This window comes from Martes martes (genome assembly GCF_963455335.1).
Source record: "Martes martes genome assembly, chromosome: 11".
In the NCBI taxonomy this organism is placed as follows: domain Eukaryota; kingdom Metazoa; phylum Chordata; class Mammalia; order Carnivora; family Mustelidae; genus Martes; species Martes martes.
Genome location: NC_137899.1, coordinates 52,836,631 through 52,855,682, shown reverse-complemented (window position 1 = coordinate 52,855,682; position 19,052 = coordinate 52,836,631). Strand labels below are relative to the sequence as shown.

The 19,052-nt window shown below is 35.0% G+C and overlaps 1 protein-coding gene across 1 annotated transcript in view; it reads right to left on the bottom strand.

Moving 5' to 3' along the window:
• HDAC9 (histone deacetylase 9) overlaps positions 1-19,052 on the bottom strand; it is a 526,228-nt gene that overhangs the window by 27,059 nt on the left and 480,117 nt on the right. The window contains exon 23 of the mRNA XM_080818413.1: positions 12,415-12,499. Within this exon, the coding sequence (XP_080674539.1) occupies positions 12,415-12,499 (85 nt within the window). The remainder of the gene's footprint in view (positions 1-12,414; positions 12,500-19,052) is intronic.

The following is a 19,052-nucleotide window of genomic DNA, read 5'->3' as shown; positions in this document are numbered from 1 at the left end:
ATTCTCCCTCCCTATGCTGAATCCTGGAAATTGCCTCATATTAGGTAACCTCAGGCAACTGTAGGTCTCATTTTTCTCTTTCCTAGTTTGTTTCTTGCCAGGATCATTGGCTTTTAGTATTTGTTGTCCAGTGTCTAAAAACATTGTTGCATATATATATATATGTTTTTTTGGATTCTTAAAAAATTTCTGACCAAAGGACAATTCCTGTAGTGGTTAGTTTTTCATACATGGGGGCAGAAGTCCATTTATTGACTCTTTTGATTAATGAGCTCTGATTAGAAAAAATAGAATAAAAATTTAGAAACTTATTTATAAAATAGTTAAACATTACTGTAGAATAATCATCTTAAAAAATTCTGAAGTATAATTGATAATGGGCACCAAAGAAGAAATTTTGATTACAAAATTTTTAACTGCCCTGCTGAAAGGTTTTTTTCCTTATCATCAATATCAGCTGTATTTCAAAAACGTGGAATTTCATTTAACTGTTCATTTACCTGTATTTCACCCTGTGTTTATAAAAAAGTATTGCAAATTTTGAGAAAAAGAGTTTAAATTTCCACTGATAGAATATTAAGCCTTCTTGTTTTTTTAAAGACATTTTAAAGAAAAATTTACTGAACTTATAATTATATTTTATAAAGTTATTTATAAAAATTAAGGAATTTATGTTCTCCATAACGAATGCCAAATATATTTGTTCTTTAAGATTAAACTATGCTCCACCAAAATCTAAATTTGCATATTAATACAAAATCAAATGATTCTATTTGTCAGTGTTCGATTTTTACTATAATTTTCAATAGCATCTACAATAGTACCTTATGTTTCATTTATGGCAGATCTATTTCTTTTTTTTTTTTCTTTTTAAAGATTTTATTTATTTATTTGACAGACAGAGATTGCAAGTAAGCAGAGAGGCAGGCAGAGAGAGAGGAGGAAGCAGGCTCCCTGCTGGGCAGAGAGCCCGATGTGGGGCTCGATCCCAGGACCCTCGGATCATGACCTGAGCCGAAGGCAGAGGCTTTAACCCACTGAGCCACCCAGGTGCCCCGGCAGATTTATTTCTAAAAGCCCTACTCTGATCTATAAATTGAATGAAAAATATCAAACCATTATTAGAATTAACTGATTTTTCTGTTTGAAGCATCTAAGGACACTATCATTGAACCAAGAGATTCTTCCAGTGGAGTCAAGATATAATAACTATTGCCTCACTTTGGAGCTTGAAAAGAATACTTGAAATTGAAAATTTATTTTAAAGATGTAGATGCATGGTTATTTTATCTAAATAAAAAGTCATGTTTCATAAAGTGATACTTAATTGCTGAGTTGCTTCTTGAAAGCAAAGGGAATACAGAATAGGTAATAGAAGAAGGTAGTTATAAATACCAACTATGGCCACATGATGAGTTACAGTAACAAGGAATATAACTGTTAGGAATATTTCCTCCTTATTATTATTAATGTATTTGTATGCAAATATCTTTGTTTTCCTCCGTCCCTTTCTCACTTATCATGTAACATAAGATGCATCAGCTTTATATCATAGTATTTAAGTATTGTTAACTTTACATCATAGTATTTAAGATATGGGATATTGAGAAGAGCAAACATTATTCAAAACTGTAGCTACTCTCCTGGTAAAGTGCTTAGTGTGTTTTCAGTTGTAGTCAGGAAAGTTGTATCATATTAGACAGAACTACGATTTTGTTATTGTCTATACATGGAGATGAAGTATGGTTTAAGGAGATGTATATGGTGCCAAGTTGGCAAGAGGTGGACCTGCGATGGTTTTTATTGTCAATTTGACCAGTTAAACACTTGTTTTAACTATTTGGTTAAACTTTATTTGGCTAAGCATTATTCCGAGTATGTCTGTAAGTAACATCCATGTTGCTTAGTAAACATCCATGTTTCTGGATGAGCCTAACACTTGAGTAAAGGCTTAGTAAAGCAAATTGTTCTCCGCGGTGTGCATGAGGCTCATTCAGTAAGTTGAAGGCCTCAATAAGGGAGAATTCTCTCTCTCTGACAGTCTTCAAGCTGGGACATCAATCTTCTTTTGTCTTTGGCCTCAGAGTAGAAGTTAAACCACCGGTTTTCCTAGTTCTCAGGTCTTTGTACTTGGACTGGAACTATGCCATCTACTTTTCTGGGTCTCCAGCTTGCCAAATGCAGGTTTTGGAATTCTCAGCCTCAATTACAACTGCATGAACTACTGTCTTAAATATGTATTTATTTATATTTATATTTGTTAGAGTTATTGTTAGTTATATAAAATATGTCTCTCTAGAGGATCCAGACTAATACAGACATGGAAAAACCCAGGTGAACTTAGAACATTTTGTGATGCCAGAAACTAAGAAAGTGCTCACAAGAAGACAAAACCATGTCAAAAGGACACAGGAACCACCCTGAAAGAGCTCCAAGTGACCAGAGCTAAAATAGCTTGAACAACAAAATTAATAATGTGAAGAAAAAAGGATAGTTCCTCATTACAGATAATTCCCAAATAATAACTTCTAAGGAGTAAGGAAAACAGAAAATCGGCATTGGAATACCGGAGTAATAATTTTCGCAGGTAAGATCCACCAATGCTAAAATGATTGGACAAAACGTTGAAAAGAAACAGGATATTTTCATAATTGCAAACTATCTTTCCAACATATTTATTAATTCCAAAGGGAAACATGGTAACATCACATTAGAGAGCTCTTTAATCATGTGATCAAGGTTACCCTCACCAATAGTAGGACTACTGACATTATGTTCCATGGATCTGAAGCACTAGGCAACTGTTTTACTGCTGTGGTAATCTTGTCCAAAATGCACATCCTCACTTTACTCATGAGGAAACATCAGAGAATATCAAAGCTGAAAGATGTTCATCTAACTAACTGACCAGTACTCTTCAAAGTGTCAAGCTCAAAAAAGGCATGCAAAGACTGAGGATCTGAAAGACGAAGAAGACTGAGACACAACAACTGAATGTAATGGGTCATAGACTGAATCCTAGAATAGAATAAGGAAATTAGTGAAAAAACTGGGGTACTCCAAAGAGAGTCTACAGTTTAGTTAATAGAATTGTATTAATGTTAATTCTGCATTATATATATATAAAATATATTCTGTATATATATGTGTATATATATGAATATATATTATATATTCTGTAATTCTAGTTTCTATAACTGTGCTATAGTTATATAAGATTCAGGGAAGTTGGGTAAAGGTCATATGAGAACTCTGTATTATACTTGCAACTTTTCTCTAAATCTAAAATCATTTCAAAATAAAAAGTTTAATAAAATCACATTTTTAAATCTGGCAGCAGAAAGGCCACTGATGACCATAGTGAGAATGCAACCAGACTAGAAAGGTTTTGACAGAGACTGGAGCTAAGAAGATGAGGATGATTAGACAGAAACAATTTTCAAGACTTTGTTCCTAAAGGGTTGAAGAGAAATGGGTGGTAAGCTGAAGGAGTGAGGTAGCTGGAGTTTCCTTTGTGTTTTTGTTTTGTTTTGTTTTGTTTTGATAAGGGGTATTTTAGGATGCTTAAATGTTGATGGAAACAAACAGTTCAAAAATAGTAGTTTGGGAGCTACAGTTTAAGGTCTGTTGCTTAGATTAAGGGGGGAGGTAAAGGTAAGGTGGATAGAGGTTTGAGGACAGAGAAAGTTGAAAGAGTAGTTTGAGAGAGAGAGCAAGTTGACTTGAGAGACATAGCAGGATTATAATGGGTCCATTTGAGTTTGATGATCATAAATTTACAGGAGGCCAAACTGCTATGATTCAGGACAATCATGAGTAGGCATGTTTATTTAGGTCCAGTGTTGGAAGAAGTTTTCTGTAGAATATATCAAGGGTTGAGATTTTATTAGATTGGTAAAGTAGAAAGGTAAGATTTTTAAGGCAGATTGAAAGGTAGAAGGGCAACTGAATTTAAGTGTTACTGTTTTCAAGACGGATGTAAAAGTGAAGAAAAGAAAGGAAAATGAATTAAAAGAAATGAGAAATGAAATGAAATGAAGAGTCTTAGGTGTGTGGGTTGACAATTCTATGGCATATGGGTCTGATGTATCCCTCTCTGGCAGAGATATGCCTGCCAGTACTGGCTTGGGAATTTTTTTTTCCCCTCAAGGTCTGCTAAGTCAGTAACAGATGGTCATCTGCTCTCCAGGCTCCTACTATTTCCTTTTTCATTCTTTATTCCTATGAGTGTATGTTTGAAAAACAGAACAAAAACTCTCTTTTCTAATATCTTAGTGCAGGTCCATGAAGGAGTGAAAGTACATGAGTATTTTTAATACATTATCATTACTTAAAAATAGTGCCCTTTCTCCATTTTAACACCACAAATAAGACTATTCTCTTTTTTCTCTTTTCTGTTAACTTTCCCTAGCGGCCTGTGCCCTTGTGTACTTGATTTTATCCATTTATTTAAATATGTATATATTTATTTATTTGAATTCATATTTTGTTGAACTTGATCTCTGCATATACTGGGGTCTAAATTAGGGATACTTATCCTCCAGAAAAAAAATCGCATTTGCTTCCTTCAGAACTTGGAGTAGACCAAGACAAAACCTCTTTGGTACCCATTAAATTCATATCCCCAACTATGATGCAGACCTTAGGCCTTCTCATGCACTGATATTATCATCTGACCCAGGGATATTCTCCCTGTTTGTGTTACTTTCTCTATTAAATTTCAGCTTATTTCCTTTTCCCTCCTATTCCCTTACATTCTAGTAAGTCTAATAATGTATTAAAATAGCCTGTTTTAATGTAGGCAGAACCTATCATATTTTAGGAGAGGCCTAGTTTAGTGTCTATCCTGGGATACCTGGGAATAGGAAATGTGGTAAAACTCTGTTTATATCTGTGAAGAAAGGAATAGGAAGTCATATGATTTAACAGAAAGTGGGCTTTGGTAGCATAGTCATATCAGAATTCAAATCTTGGTTTTACTGCTTGCCTGTGGAAAGACCCGCAAAAAGAGACCTAAACTTGTTTAAGCCTTAATTCATTAATGAACAAGATGAGGAAATTAATTATGCTATTTATGATACACATATGACTAGATATAATATATATAAATACCTAGCAAATGATCTCCTGAACTTGACTTTCTAAACACGCCTCATCTCAGTGAATGGAATCAAATGTATGTGTGAAGCTAATCTGGGTGTTAACAGTTGACTATATAATCAAAATGCATTCCTATTCTTAAAGAGTGTTCAGTCCTGGAAACATGCATAGTTTTATTTATTCTCATAGTTTTATTAGTTTTGCCTTGGCAGAACATGAGTGAAAGAAAAATCATAATTATAGAAGCAGTTGGAATTGAAAAAAAGTCCAGACAAGACTCTATGCAGATAGCATATTTTCCTTTTGGTTTTGGTACATTCTAGTATTAGTGCTCTACCAAACAATAATCAGAATCTCAACATTTCAAGAGAACGGTTACTTAGAAGTTCAAAATCAAACTTTCAAAGACCCACATTACAAGTTTGACCTGGCTCTGATGCGAATAAGGGTTGGTGGGGTTAATAGTAGGAAAATATTTAATGCTGCTTTTCTTCAATGAAGGTCTGCCTGGCCTAGGTCTGCAACGTCAAGGCCTCTGTCTCAGCCAAAAAATCTATGACAAATAGCAGCTCACACCTGACAACAGTCAAGATTTTAAACTCAACAGGGCAGGGATTTGAAATTCTGCCAATCCTTGCATTTTTCTGTGATTAGATGTATTTTGCAAGTTTACAAGGTGCTCCAAAGTAGATTCATAGCTCCATGGCTCCTTGTAATTTGGCACTACCCTTCTAGAACTAACTGACTAAACCTCAATTTACCAGAACTTCCAAAACTCCAAATCTTCAGTTAAATTAATTTTTATCCTAAACATATCATCTTTTGAAGAAATGAAAAAGGTAAACATAAAAATTGCAAAAAAAAAAAAAGAATTATTTGTGAGATAGAATAACATAACGGTTAAGACTATAGACTCTGGAGCTAGATGGCTTGATTTATGATGTTGCCTTTATCCACTTATTAAATGTCTAACTTTGGGAAAGTTAACTAACCTAGATGTGCCTCAGTTTACTTGGCTGTAAACTGGAAATGAAAATAGTACCTACTTCATAGGGTTAAGAAGATTAAATGAGTTAATTTTATATTCATAAGAGTGCTTAGAACCTGGCATACTGAAAACACTCATAATTGTTACTTTTTTATTTGCTCTCAGCTTACAGGATTTGTGTTGTGTAAATAATTTAATCTAATATCCCTTAATAACTTCACTGTAGTAAAAAACTGATACTTAGGATGATCCTGCCCTCCCTGCTAAACTCAAGCACTTTAATTAACAAAAGTTCTTCTTTTTTTAGTAAACTCTATGCCCAACATGGGGTTCAAATTCACCCCATGATCAAGAGTTGCATGCTCTACCAACTGAGCCAGCTGGGCATCCCAAATTTCTTCTTCTTAAATCTAATATTTTTCATCTTCCTCTTCAAACCATTTTTTCCTGCACTGTTCCCTATCACAGAAAGTGACACCACCATCTACTCAGTTGTCCAAGTCTGAAATCTAGAAATCCATTAATCCCTTCCATGCCAATTAATTACCATACCAACTCAATTCTACTTCTGAATTAAATTGTTCACGTATGACAATAAGCAATGCTAAATCTCCTGTCCTTACTGCAGGCATAATAATCTTTTGAAATGCAGATTTGACCATGCTCTTTCTCTGACTGAAATGAATCCCCAAATCCTTATGAGTTAAAAGTTCCTTTCCAACATTGTGGATTATCTCTTATTCTTCTCCCCTGGATCTCAACAGGATAAAAATGGAGGAGAGAGGAAAAGAGAAAGAGGTAAGAAAAAAAAAAAAAGATAGAAAATCAAAATAAAATAAGAAGGAACAAAAAGAAGAAAACTGAGTGTGGTTTAGGATTTGGGTGTGGAGTCAAGAAGCTAGTAAAGCTTTTAAGATGATTCATGCAGCACATATTGCAATCCAGGGGACAACTTTTTAATTGGTGTGCATAGCCCCATGAAGTCAAGATATTGGACAGTTTCCTTACAACAAGATATGTATACAAATTCCTTACAGCTTAGAAACAATCTGGATTTTCTTCTCATTTGTCTGGTATAAATGCCCTTTCTCCTTGGTAAGGGGGTAGATAAGGGGTATTAGGCTAATGGGAGGAATGGCTGAGAATGGCATTTCACTTAAAAAAGACAATGGTTTTCTCCTTAGAACAAGTCTTACTTTAATAGCTTTGTTTCATTAATTACTATCTAGATCTCTTAATTGCCAAGAGAACTGAATACACTCCTCTGATTATCCACTTAGTAGGTACATCAACAATGCCTGTATTTTATTTTACCAAATAGTTATCTCTATTGGAAATAGAGTAGAAATGAAATCAACAAAATTAGCTTGCCTTTGTTTGCTTTTAACATCATTTGTTACTTCTCTTTTTTTTCTTTTTTTTTTTTTTAAAGATTTTATTTATTTGTGAGAAAGAGAAAGAGAGAGAGCATACACACAAGGAGGGAGAGTGGCAGGCAGAGGGAGAAGAAGGCTCTCCACGGAGCAAGGAGCTTGAAGTGAGACTCAATTCCAGGACCCTGCAATTATGACCTGAGCCGAAGGCAGACACTTAACCTACTGAGCCACCCAGGCATCCCATGTTACTTCTTATTTCATTGTGGTGCTTGAACCAGTGGATACTGACCACCTAAGTCAAATACCTGGTCATATGGTATATTCTGCTGCAATGAGAAAATCCTATCTCTTTTCATACTAGCCTCAAAAGCTGGGTAAATTCAGAGGACCACAAATTCACTTCTCATTGACCTAAATAACTGTGTGTGTGTGTGTGTGTGTGTGTGTGTATGTGTGTGTTTTAAGAAACAGAGATTTAGCTATACTGACAAATTTTATATGCTGGAAACATGGATGTTGTTTGACAAGAACATACATGACAAATACTGTCCCCTCCTCATTCTCATTCTGGCCTATGTAACCATTTTGCTGTGATTGGCATAACAAGGAATTCTAAGAAGACCCCAATCCACTAAACAAAGGAAGAATCCCTAGAGTGGGGAAAAGATGAGTAGGGGCAGATGGGAAAAATACCACAACCATTTTTTTAAAATGATCCTGATTCTTATTTCCCATTTTGTTGCCATAGTAGATCCAACTTAGTAGAGTAGGATGGTGATATGCCATGCCATTCCTCTTGAAATTTCTCAGAAAAGTTAAGTGGCTTATTCATCATGGCTTGTGAGTATTGAAGTTCCTGTCATTTTTAAATCCTCTACACTAGTGTTTTTCAACTTATCAGCTCCAAACCACTGAAGGGTTGCAGGAAAAATTTTAAAGAATCCTCAAATCCTTGTGTACATATATATTTTTCTTGATCTACAAATCAAAAGATATTATGATTATTACTATTATCATGCAGGAGGTCTAGAAAATTGGTTGACACTTAAAAAGAGTACTCTTCTTACTAAACATTTAAATAAATAAAAGGAAACCATGGCTCTATACTTGTGGTTTTCATATTTTGGGGTTTCACAGATCAATATCAATATCATTCATTGTATGTTTTAGAATTTAAAATTATAGTCTTTCAAACTACATGAATTAAGTTTTATGGAAAACTCACTTCATGATTCCTCCCTTCAAAATCAGTGAACATGTTATCACGGGCCAGGACTGGTGTGAAAAAAGGCATTTGGGAACCTTGCTTCTCACCTTGCAATGCAAAAGAAGGGAAGAAGAGTATAATAGACACTGTAAGTTGTTAGGATAGGTTTTAGGAAAGGAAACATACATATGAGGATCATTTATCCTTCTCTGGGCTGACTCTTACCTGGCATCACTTGTTGGTGATTACAGTCATCAGCCAACAATTAATTTCAGCTCTGAGAATTGCCGCCTCAAAGATTAGTGACAGAAATGGTAGCTCACAAGTAATTCAAATTCTTTCTAACTTAGAAATGATTCATCATTACAGGTTATGGAAGACAGACAAAAAGAGTTCACATATATTTTGCCATTCTTCTTTATCTTTTCTCCACATGGGTTAGCCAAGGAGTATAATTACCTTTGTTAGTTAAAAAAATCAGCTTGGGCTAAGAAAAGTAATGTGGCAAATATTGACAGATAAGCTGTTTCATTCATTCGGTAAACATCTGCACAATGCCTACTATGTGCCAGATATTGTGCAAAGGATTCAGCAATTAAAAACAAAGTATATCAGCAAAAACAAGCCCTGCTATGAAAACACACAGGAAATGTACCTAATCTAGAATAACAATGAAGGGATATACAGCTTCCTAAAAGAGATAACATCTGAGCTAAGTCCAGAAAACTTAATAGGGATGAGGCAAAACACTTGCTAGAGTGAACAGCATGTGCAAACATGAAGCTTCTTGACCTGACCATCTCTTTTGTCATCTCAAAAATGGCTGATCTTTGTATACATCCACCATCTTGAGATGAAACCAGAACCTGACCTGTCAGAAGGGGTCTTTATTACCTGTCAGAAGGAATGGTTGCCCTGCCGTACTGCCTTGTAAGGTCTTTTCTTCTGGGTTAAAAGAGTAAAACATAAACAAGGACAGGACAACAGGGATGGTCCTGCTGCCAAATATTTTCATACATGTGGCCAGGCAAAGGGCCAATGTTAATCACAGCCTCCAGCACCTGCATACCCTCAGCTGGGGGGCTCAGTTCTCAAAGAGAAATTCATATAAGGCCTGTCAGCACCTTGCTGTCTGCCTCAGGACAAGGCTATCTAGGAACTTGCCTGAATGTTTCCCACATGCTACAAATCCTGCTTCTCAACATTTACATAGTTTTTGGATACTGTAGTCTCAAACTGTAGCACAAAATAATCCTTCACAACCTGTACTAAGAGGTAGGCTGAAATTCAAACACCTCCCAAAGTTAAAAGGAGGCACCTGTGTGATGCTCAGAGACATATGTGAAGAGAAGGGTCTTCAGTTAACAAAGGCTACCTTAGCGGCAACCAGTGCAGCTGCAAAGGTCTTCCATGTACCGAAGAGTCCCCATGTTTGGTTCAATGCTCTGTGGTCACCTTCCTGAATTATGGTAATTTTTTTTAACATGGAAGCATTCACACATTTTCATTTTGCACTGGGATCCAAATTACGTGGTCAGTCTTGACTACTTTCCCCGCCAAAGAGGAAATGGGGAGCCCAGTGAAGGGCCTGGATTCCTGTAAGAGCACTTGAAATGGAAGACTGGGTTATAAAACAGAGAAAGGTAAAAGTAAGAGCACAGTTTTATAGTTTATAAGGAAATTTAGCATTGTTTGCTAGGCCAGAAGCCCATAATTTTAATTTCTCGAGCCATTATAAAATTTGGTACTTGGAAACACTGACTTTAATTTTATTGCTTTATGGACCTAATTCAGCCCCGTTCTGTTTCTGTAGTCTGGAAGAGTGGCCCCAAAGACATACAATTAAATGGCCTCAAAAGATACACAATTCACAGAATGACATAAAAATGTATCACATAGTGTCAAAGCCAAGTCTGAAACCACTTTCTCTGTAGTGATTTCTACTCTATGTCCCAAATGACAAGAGATCACTCTCATATCTGTCTTTCTCTTTACCTCAACTCACCATACAGTTCCTTCTCAACCACAACCTTACTTCTTTCTCCCTGTGGTGATGTTAGTATCAGTCTTCCTTGGCAAGTATCTTTTCACATCACTAACCTTGAATTTTTTTTTTAAATTTATTTATTTATTGGACAGACAGAGATCACAAGCAGGCAGGCAGGCAGAGAGAGAAGAGGAAGCAGGCTCCCTGCTGAGCAGAGAGCCCGATGCGGGACTCGATCCCAGGACCCTGGGATCATGACCTGAGCCGAAAGCAGAAGCTTTAACCCACTGAGCCACCCAGATTCCCACTAACCTTGAATTTTATCAGGACTGACTGCATAATTTGCAGGGCTCAGTGCAAAATAAATGTGGGCCCCTTGTTCAAAATTTTTTATACAAATTTAAAGACAGCAATAGTAAGAGCATTAAACCATGCATAGGGCCCTTCTAAGTGTGGGGCCTATGTGACTACACAGCTGAACACCCATGAAGCCAGCTCTGAGGCTGAGTGGCCAAAATTGCATCACGTACCCATTCCTTAACCGATCACTGTTAAGTGGGTTGTCTAGTTTAGCCTTAGACTAAGAACTGCTTTCCTGGAGCTGGGCGTAAGTTCATTTTCCCCTGGTATTTGGTGACAAGGATTCATGAGGAAAACCAGGCTTCTTTTGAGTAGAAGTGAGGAAGGCATTGTTGCTGAGAAGCCAACAACAACATCTACTACATTATATGTCCATGACTAAGAAAGAGGAGGTCTTCTTCAGAAGCTCCCTTTGGAGCAAGCTCTGGTCCTTAGGGCCTTGAAGATCAAATCCAACCTACTTAAATCTGCCTATTCTTGAGTCCCAGGCTCCCATGCACTTCAAACCTCCCCTCTGCTGCCAACCCTTTTTACAGGTACCCGCAGGGGTGAAAAGATGTGATTCCTGTCCTCCTGATCATTATCCTCTAAGAAACCAAGACTAAGAGACTATAAAATACACAAAAAACTCAAATAATAGAAAAAATTTAAAGAAAAATGCTAATTAAAATCCACATGGTATTGCTGAGAGTTTGGGGGCATACTGGATTTATAAGTGCTAGTTGCAATCCTCATTAGGAGTTAGTATTTGCAGGGGAGGTGGGTAGGGGGTTGGGTGAGCCTGGTTGTGGTATTAAGGAGGGCATGTATTGCATGGAGCACTGGGTGAGGTGCATAAACAATGAATTTTGGAACATATACACACACAAAAATTAAAATTAAATTAAACTAAAAAAAAAGAACATACTTCTTCATGAAAAATAATATTCATAAATGTTAAGTTCTTCCATAATTTTACTTTACTAGATTCATAGAAAAATAAAATTAAATAAAATTTTTAAAAAAATAGGAAAGGAAATAAACAGTAAATGATTGCTGAATTCCAACATCATTAGGCGATAACTTATCCTTAGTTAAATTAGACAATATAATCAAAATTTCTAGATTATTTCATTGTTTTGGACACTTAGTGGTAGTAATGAAAAAAAAATCCAAGTACTTGGAAAATATGAGAAAAACAAGATTCTACATCTGGAGCCTCTGAGTTATCAGTGTAAGGTTAGATCACCACATTAAGAGCAATTTAGGTATGAATATATAATATGTGCAAATTATAATTCTAAATATGTTTCTCATATTTGTAAACTCAAATACGTTTTTCATGTGCTTTCATTTTCAGTGTAAGTTTAATTAGTTGTACCTGATTAGAAATTAAAAAGAAACTTTAAAGACATACTTTGAATTTCAATGATCTTCTGTAAAGAAACAACAGCATTCATATTCGGGGTTTGGTGGAGAATATCTTCGGCAAGTGGCTCCAGCTGTAAGAATAGTAGATAATAATGAGCAGAATATTACGAACTTTATAGTAAGTCTGAAAGAAGCAAAGCAAACTGAAACAATCCCACCCCAAAGCTTGCTTGAAGTACTAGTTAATATTTTCATTTTGCTGATAGCAGTTCTGAAAGTACAGCCAGTTTTATTTTCTGTTTTGCAGCCATGTAATTGAATTCCAAGGGGCTTTTCTATTGGTCACAAAACTAATCTATGAAGTCCGTGAAGCAGGTGCATGTCTGTGTATTATTCATTAGAAATCTGAGTTATTTGTGTAATTTTTGTAGGTTCTTTACAAACCAAATTCCATCATGTCTGTATATGCAGCTGGGCCCTGCAAACAAAACCTCAGGGAAGTTGCAGTACACAGAAAGTGGGCAGTCTATTATCTGTACTTTTGCAGTGTTTTTATATTCAACCACTTTACACTTCTGGACACTTCACAATAGAAAGCCATGAGACACAGCTGCTCTTATCCAACTGCTATTAAATAAATGGTAGAGAAAATGTTCAAATAAAACCAAAGCTAAATAACACTGCATTTTTAAGGGGAAATAACTGTGCATTTTCATTTAACTTCTACTGTTCTTATAATTATGCAAATGTCCATGTGGAAACATGGGACAAATTCCTGCCTTGCAAATGTATAATGATCTTCTGGAATTACACTGATTTTTCAAGGACAAGCTTAGCAAACAGTGTTTTGCGAGAAATGAAGAGGAACTTTAAGTAATTTATGGAGTGTTTTGGCAGAACTAAATCTGATGATACATCCTGGGAATACCTTGATGATGTAGCTTGGTGTACAGCACCAGGAACTGCTTAGCCAGAACACTTGCAAACAAAAGGAAAGTAATAATAACAAAGGTATTAACAAAAAAAGGAGCTTTCTTAGAAAATTTAAAGTCAATAGTCTCAAATTCAAACTGATGGTCGAATTATAATATGGCATGAAAAGGAACCGATGTCACCACACACTGTACTGAAATAGAAACTCATCTGTCTCTTCATCTGAAGAAAAGAACCTAAAAACTCAGGAATTCCAAGTTTCTACAGCATATGTGAGTGAATCTTCCCCCCAGGGTCTCTCTGAATTGATTATTCTATACTTCAGTCATGGAATCTAAAACAATAGCACCTTTCTTCCAGATGCCATAGGATAACCAACTAGCTTAGGGATATTTATACATGGGTAAATTCACTAAATACAACTTTCAAGAGTGTTTTTCTTAGCTGCCAAAGAAAAACCTTTAAAACATCAAAAGGTTATTTGCAATACAGTTTAGTGAGAAAGAAAGAAGTGTCAGTGTAAAGGCTCTGTAATCTCAAGTTCTTACAATTTTTAAAAATATTTTTTTAAAATCTGGTATTTTAGATAGTATCTTCAAGAATATGTTATCCTAGTAACAAGCTCTTAACTCAGAGAAACTAATGAATCATAGGCAGAATATTACTTGGAAAACTTATTCCAGAATTAGATAGTGTTGAGCTATCTTGCTTATAAATACTCTTTCCTTTCACTCTGTCTCAGAGATTAGAGAAAAATTTTAATAGAAATCAGATGGATTTTACTAATAAAACATTTTGAAACGTCACTCAGTGTTCAAATATCTAAGAACAAAAGAACGAAGTGATTTCAGAATATAGCTTTCAAAACGCTTTTCTGAGACATTAGAGTAAAAACGCTGACAAACTGAAAGGTGCTGGCTACTGCAAAGAAAACTACAGGAAGATCATTAATGTAAAAACCTCACTTCTGGAACTCTCTTGCATTGAGGTTTGTGGGCTATTTTTAAGACCTGGGTTATGCAGAACATAAATGTGATTCAGAGTACTGAGAGTAAAAATACAAACAACTCTAATTTGGAATCATCATTTGGATACGATAAGGTTGTGTCCACTTATAAAAGCAACCTAGAGAATTAAAGCAATTACACTGATAATTTAAACCTCCCAAACCATTTCCCTGCATGTTTTAGGTGAATGCCATTTAGAGGATTTAAACTTCAATAAATTGCCCCAATTTTCTTCATTTTTGAGGGTACACACACAGACAGAGATGAATTCAGAAAGTTCTCAATGTAGGTTCTTTATTTTTTCTTTGGTAGCTCTGCAGAGAAGGTAATAGGTAATACTCTGAACTGACAAGAAGGCAAATGTCATTTAGAGTCTGTTTTCATAAAATTAAAACCTTGATAGAGGGACCACAGAACTGAGTTGTCTTTTCTAGAGTGCTGATTTAATCATTCACAATTAATGTGCTTGCTTCGGCAGCACATATAATCATTCACAATTAAAAGCACTAAAAACATCTGATTAAAGCAGCTATTTAACAAATATTTATAAGTATTGGTCATAATTAGTAATCTAATAACTAACTGTAATGAAATAATATTAAGTGAATAGTCATTTTTCTTAAATTTGGGCAAAATCATTGCCTACTGAGGCTAATCAATGTTAGAGTTATTAAAAAATAAGGATGTATTTTATGTAAATCAGAGTACTTTTGTATTTAAAAAAAAGATAAAGCCGATGCGGATGTAGAAAATATCTCACACCCATCATGCTATTCCATCAAGTAATAATTATTATCATGGAGTAATTAAGACACACTAGATAATTTTAACACAATCTCTTGACACATGAAGTTCTCATGCAGCTTTATTAGGTCTAAAGCTTAAATGCAACCATTACTTAGAGAACTTTATAGAAATTTTCTGACTCAGTGACAGGGACATTTATTTTGCTACATTTTTTACACAAAGTGGCAATACCATATTGATGTCCTTCAGATGTTTGGTAAGTTTTACTTATCATGTAATTTCTAAGTATACAGCTATTTTGAAACACCATAAAAATTGTGACCGTTATAATGTAGCAAATAAGTAATTTTCATATTCTTTAGAATCAAATCATTTAAATAATCAAAAGTCATTGTAGTTGGCTAAGATGCATTTATAGAAATAGGCAAGAGTATCCTTGGAGAAGCTCCTGAGTAAGAGCTTTAAAACTCACTCTGTACTCATGAGACATGAAAATCAACTTTATTATTTTCATGATTCAGAACAGAACAAAGCTAAATAAAGATTTTGCAAATAAGTACATGAGGATAGATGTATACATTAATCAAGCAAAGGATCTAACTACTCTTGTTAGCTTTTATGTTTCCCAAATGTGTCAAGCGTTTTCACACTTTTATGCCTTTATTTGTTCTGTTTCTGCTAAATTCGATTTTCTCTATCCTTATTTGAACCAGTGAAACCTTACTAAATCATCCAAAGACCAACACAAAACATTGCCCGCTCTGTGGTATCTTTTCTAAAATTCTGATAGAGCAAATTACTTCCATCTCTGTGCTTTCTTTCCACCAAATATTCTTGTTTACTCTACACATTATTGTAGTAAGTCATGTCTGTCATTTTCTATTTTGTTGTGAGCCATTTAAAGGCAAAGACAGAACTTGGGATAAGGTGGGTATTTTAAAAATGTTGAATGAATGAAGGAAAGATTAATTGAAAGAAAATGTGAGGAGGCTGCTTTTATTTGGCCCTCCAGAGCTAAGAGACATAAGTGGAATAGGTTCTCCCTCTTGGTTGCCTGCTATAGTTGGGGTGTGGTTTAGAGTGAAAGACTAGGAATAACAACAGTGATAATTCATTTTTGAATCAATAAATTGATTTTAATTGATATTTTAATGATTTTTGAACTTTAATTGATTTTTAAATTGAGCATCAATTTCTTTTTTTTTTTTTTTTAGATTTTTAAAATTTATTTATTTGACAGACAGTGATCACAAGTAGGCAGAGAGGCAGGCAGAGAGAGAGGGGGAAGCAGGCTCCCTGCTGCACAGAGAGCCTGATGCGGGGCTCAATCCCAGGACCCTGAGATCATGACCTGAGCCGAAGGCAGCAGCTTAACCCACTGAGCCACCCAGGTCCCCGAGCATCAATTTCTTTAAACTTATTAATTCCAGTAATGTATATAGGAATAATTTTGTATAGACTTTCTACATACACAATTATATCATCCATAAAAAATAATAGATTGGTTTACTCCTGTCCAATCTTTTTTTTTTTAAAGATTTTATTTATTTATTTGACAGACAGAGAGATCACAAGTAGGCAGAGAGGCAGGCAGAGAGAGAAGGGGAAGCAGGCTCCCTGCTGAGCAGAGAGTCCGATGCGGGGTTCGATCCCAGGACCCTGAGATCACGACCCGAGCCGAAGGCAGAGGCTTTAACCCACTGAGCCACCCAGGTGCCCCCAATCTTTTTATTTATTTTTTTCCTACCCTATTGCACAGTCTAGGACCACTGTGCAATGTTATAACAAAGCAGTAAAAGTGAGCATCTTTGCCCAATTTTTGCCTGCAATGAAAAATTCCCATATTTCCCCCTTAAATCTAATGCATACTGTAGAACATTTGTAGATATCCTTTATCAAGGTAATAAATTTTCCTTTTATTCCCAGTTTGTTGAAAGTAGTTATCATAATGGGGTGTTTAATTAATTAATTAATTAATTTTTAATGGGGTGTTTAATTTATTAACTGACTTTTAAGCATCTACTGAAATGGCATACTTCTTCATCATTCTCTCAATGTAACAAATTATAATTACTTATTTTGGATTTTTTTTTTTGAAGATTTTATTTATTCATTTGAGAGGAAGGTGGGGGGAGAGAGCACAAGGAAGAGGGGAGAGGCAGAAGGAGAAGCAGACTCCCCATTGAGAAAGGAGTCGGACTAGGGCTAGATCCTAGGACTCGGAGATCATGACCAGAGCAGAAGGAAGATGCATAACCATTGGAGCCACCCAGATGCCCCTTATTTTGGAATGTTTATGTGTTCCTGGCTTAAATACAACTTTGTTATGGGTTTTTAAGATTGACAAATGGCTAATATTTTGCTTAGTGTTTTGGCTGCTATGCTTACGAGCAAGATTTTCTCATAAAAGTCCTTTCTTATAATGTCCTTTTAAGTTTGAGGTATCATATAATACTGGTCTCAAGAAATCAGCTGTCAAGTGTTCTCCCCATCCTCTCCCTCCCTTTAATCTAAAACAGTATAAATTATAGAATTCACTGACGAAGGTATAGGGGTCTAGTATTTTCTCTTGGGAAATTTGGCATTCAATATTCAATTTCATTAATAATTACAGTGCCATTCAAATTTTCTGTCTTTCTGACTTGGTTTTTGCAAAGTTGTATTTTTGTAAGAAATTTTCCATTTCAAGTAAAATTTCAACTTTTTTTTACATAACAATTTTTCTTTAATACATTAAAATCTGTAATAAAACCCCCTTTTTCGTTTTGAGTACTGGTAATGCCTAACTGTTCTTTGTCAATCAGTCTTCCTAGAGTTCTATCAGTTTTGTTAATTATTTCAAAGAATGAAACTTAGACTTTTAAAAATCATATATTATACATTTGTTTTGTATTTTATTATTTCCTCTCTTTATACTTCTTTTGCTTACTTCATGTTTAATTTATTGCTTTGATTTTTTAACTTCTTCAGTTGTATGCTTCTATCTTTACTTTTAAACTTTCTATTCTAATACACACATTTATAAGCTTTATATTTCCCCCAAATTCACTTTATATACAATGACACAAATTTTAATATTTTGTATTTTCATAATCATTCAACTCAAAATATTTTCTAATTTTCATTGTGGTTTCTTTGGCTCATGAGGTACTGCATTTTGAAATTTCCAAATAAGAGGTTTTCCAATTATATTTTTATTTCAAATTATGTAACTATTTTTTTCAATTTTGTTTTTATACTTCATTTTATTTTACATCATTGGTGTCTTACTTTTATTTTATTTTTCGGTAGCAAGAACACTTAACATGAGATCTAACCACTTAACAAATTTTTAAGTGTATAATACATTATTGTTGACTATAGGCATAATGTCATAGAACAGATCACTAGAGCATAATTATTCATCTTGACTGAAATTTCATGCTCATTGATTAGTAACTCCTCATTTCTCTTCCCTCTGGCCCCTGACAACTACCATTCCATTTTCTGAAGCTATGAATTTGATTATTCTAGATACCTCATGTAAGCGGAATCATGTAATATTTGCTTTCTGCAACTGGACTATTTCACTTAACATAATGGCTTCAAGGTTCATTCATGTTTCACATATTGCAAAATTTCTTTCCTTTTAAATGCTGAATAGTATTCCATTGTATGTATATGCCACATTTTCTTATTCATTCATCTGTCAGTGAACATTTAGTTTGTGTCCACATCTTGTCCTTGGTAAATAGTGCTGCAATGATCATGGGAGTGTTGTTATCTCTTCAAGATCCTGATGTTGATTCTTTTGGATAAATATTCAAAAAGAGGATTGCTATATCACATGGAAGTTCCATATTTAATTTTTTTAGGGCCCTGTATACTGTTTTTCAGAGCATTTTGCATTCCCACCAACACGAATGCAAGGGTTCCCTTTTCTTCACATTCTTGCCAATACTCATCTCGGGCATTTTTGTTAACAGTCGTACTGACAGATGTGAGGTGATATCTCACT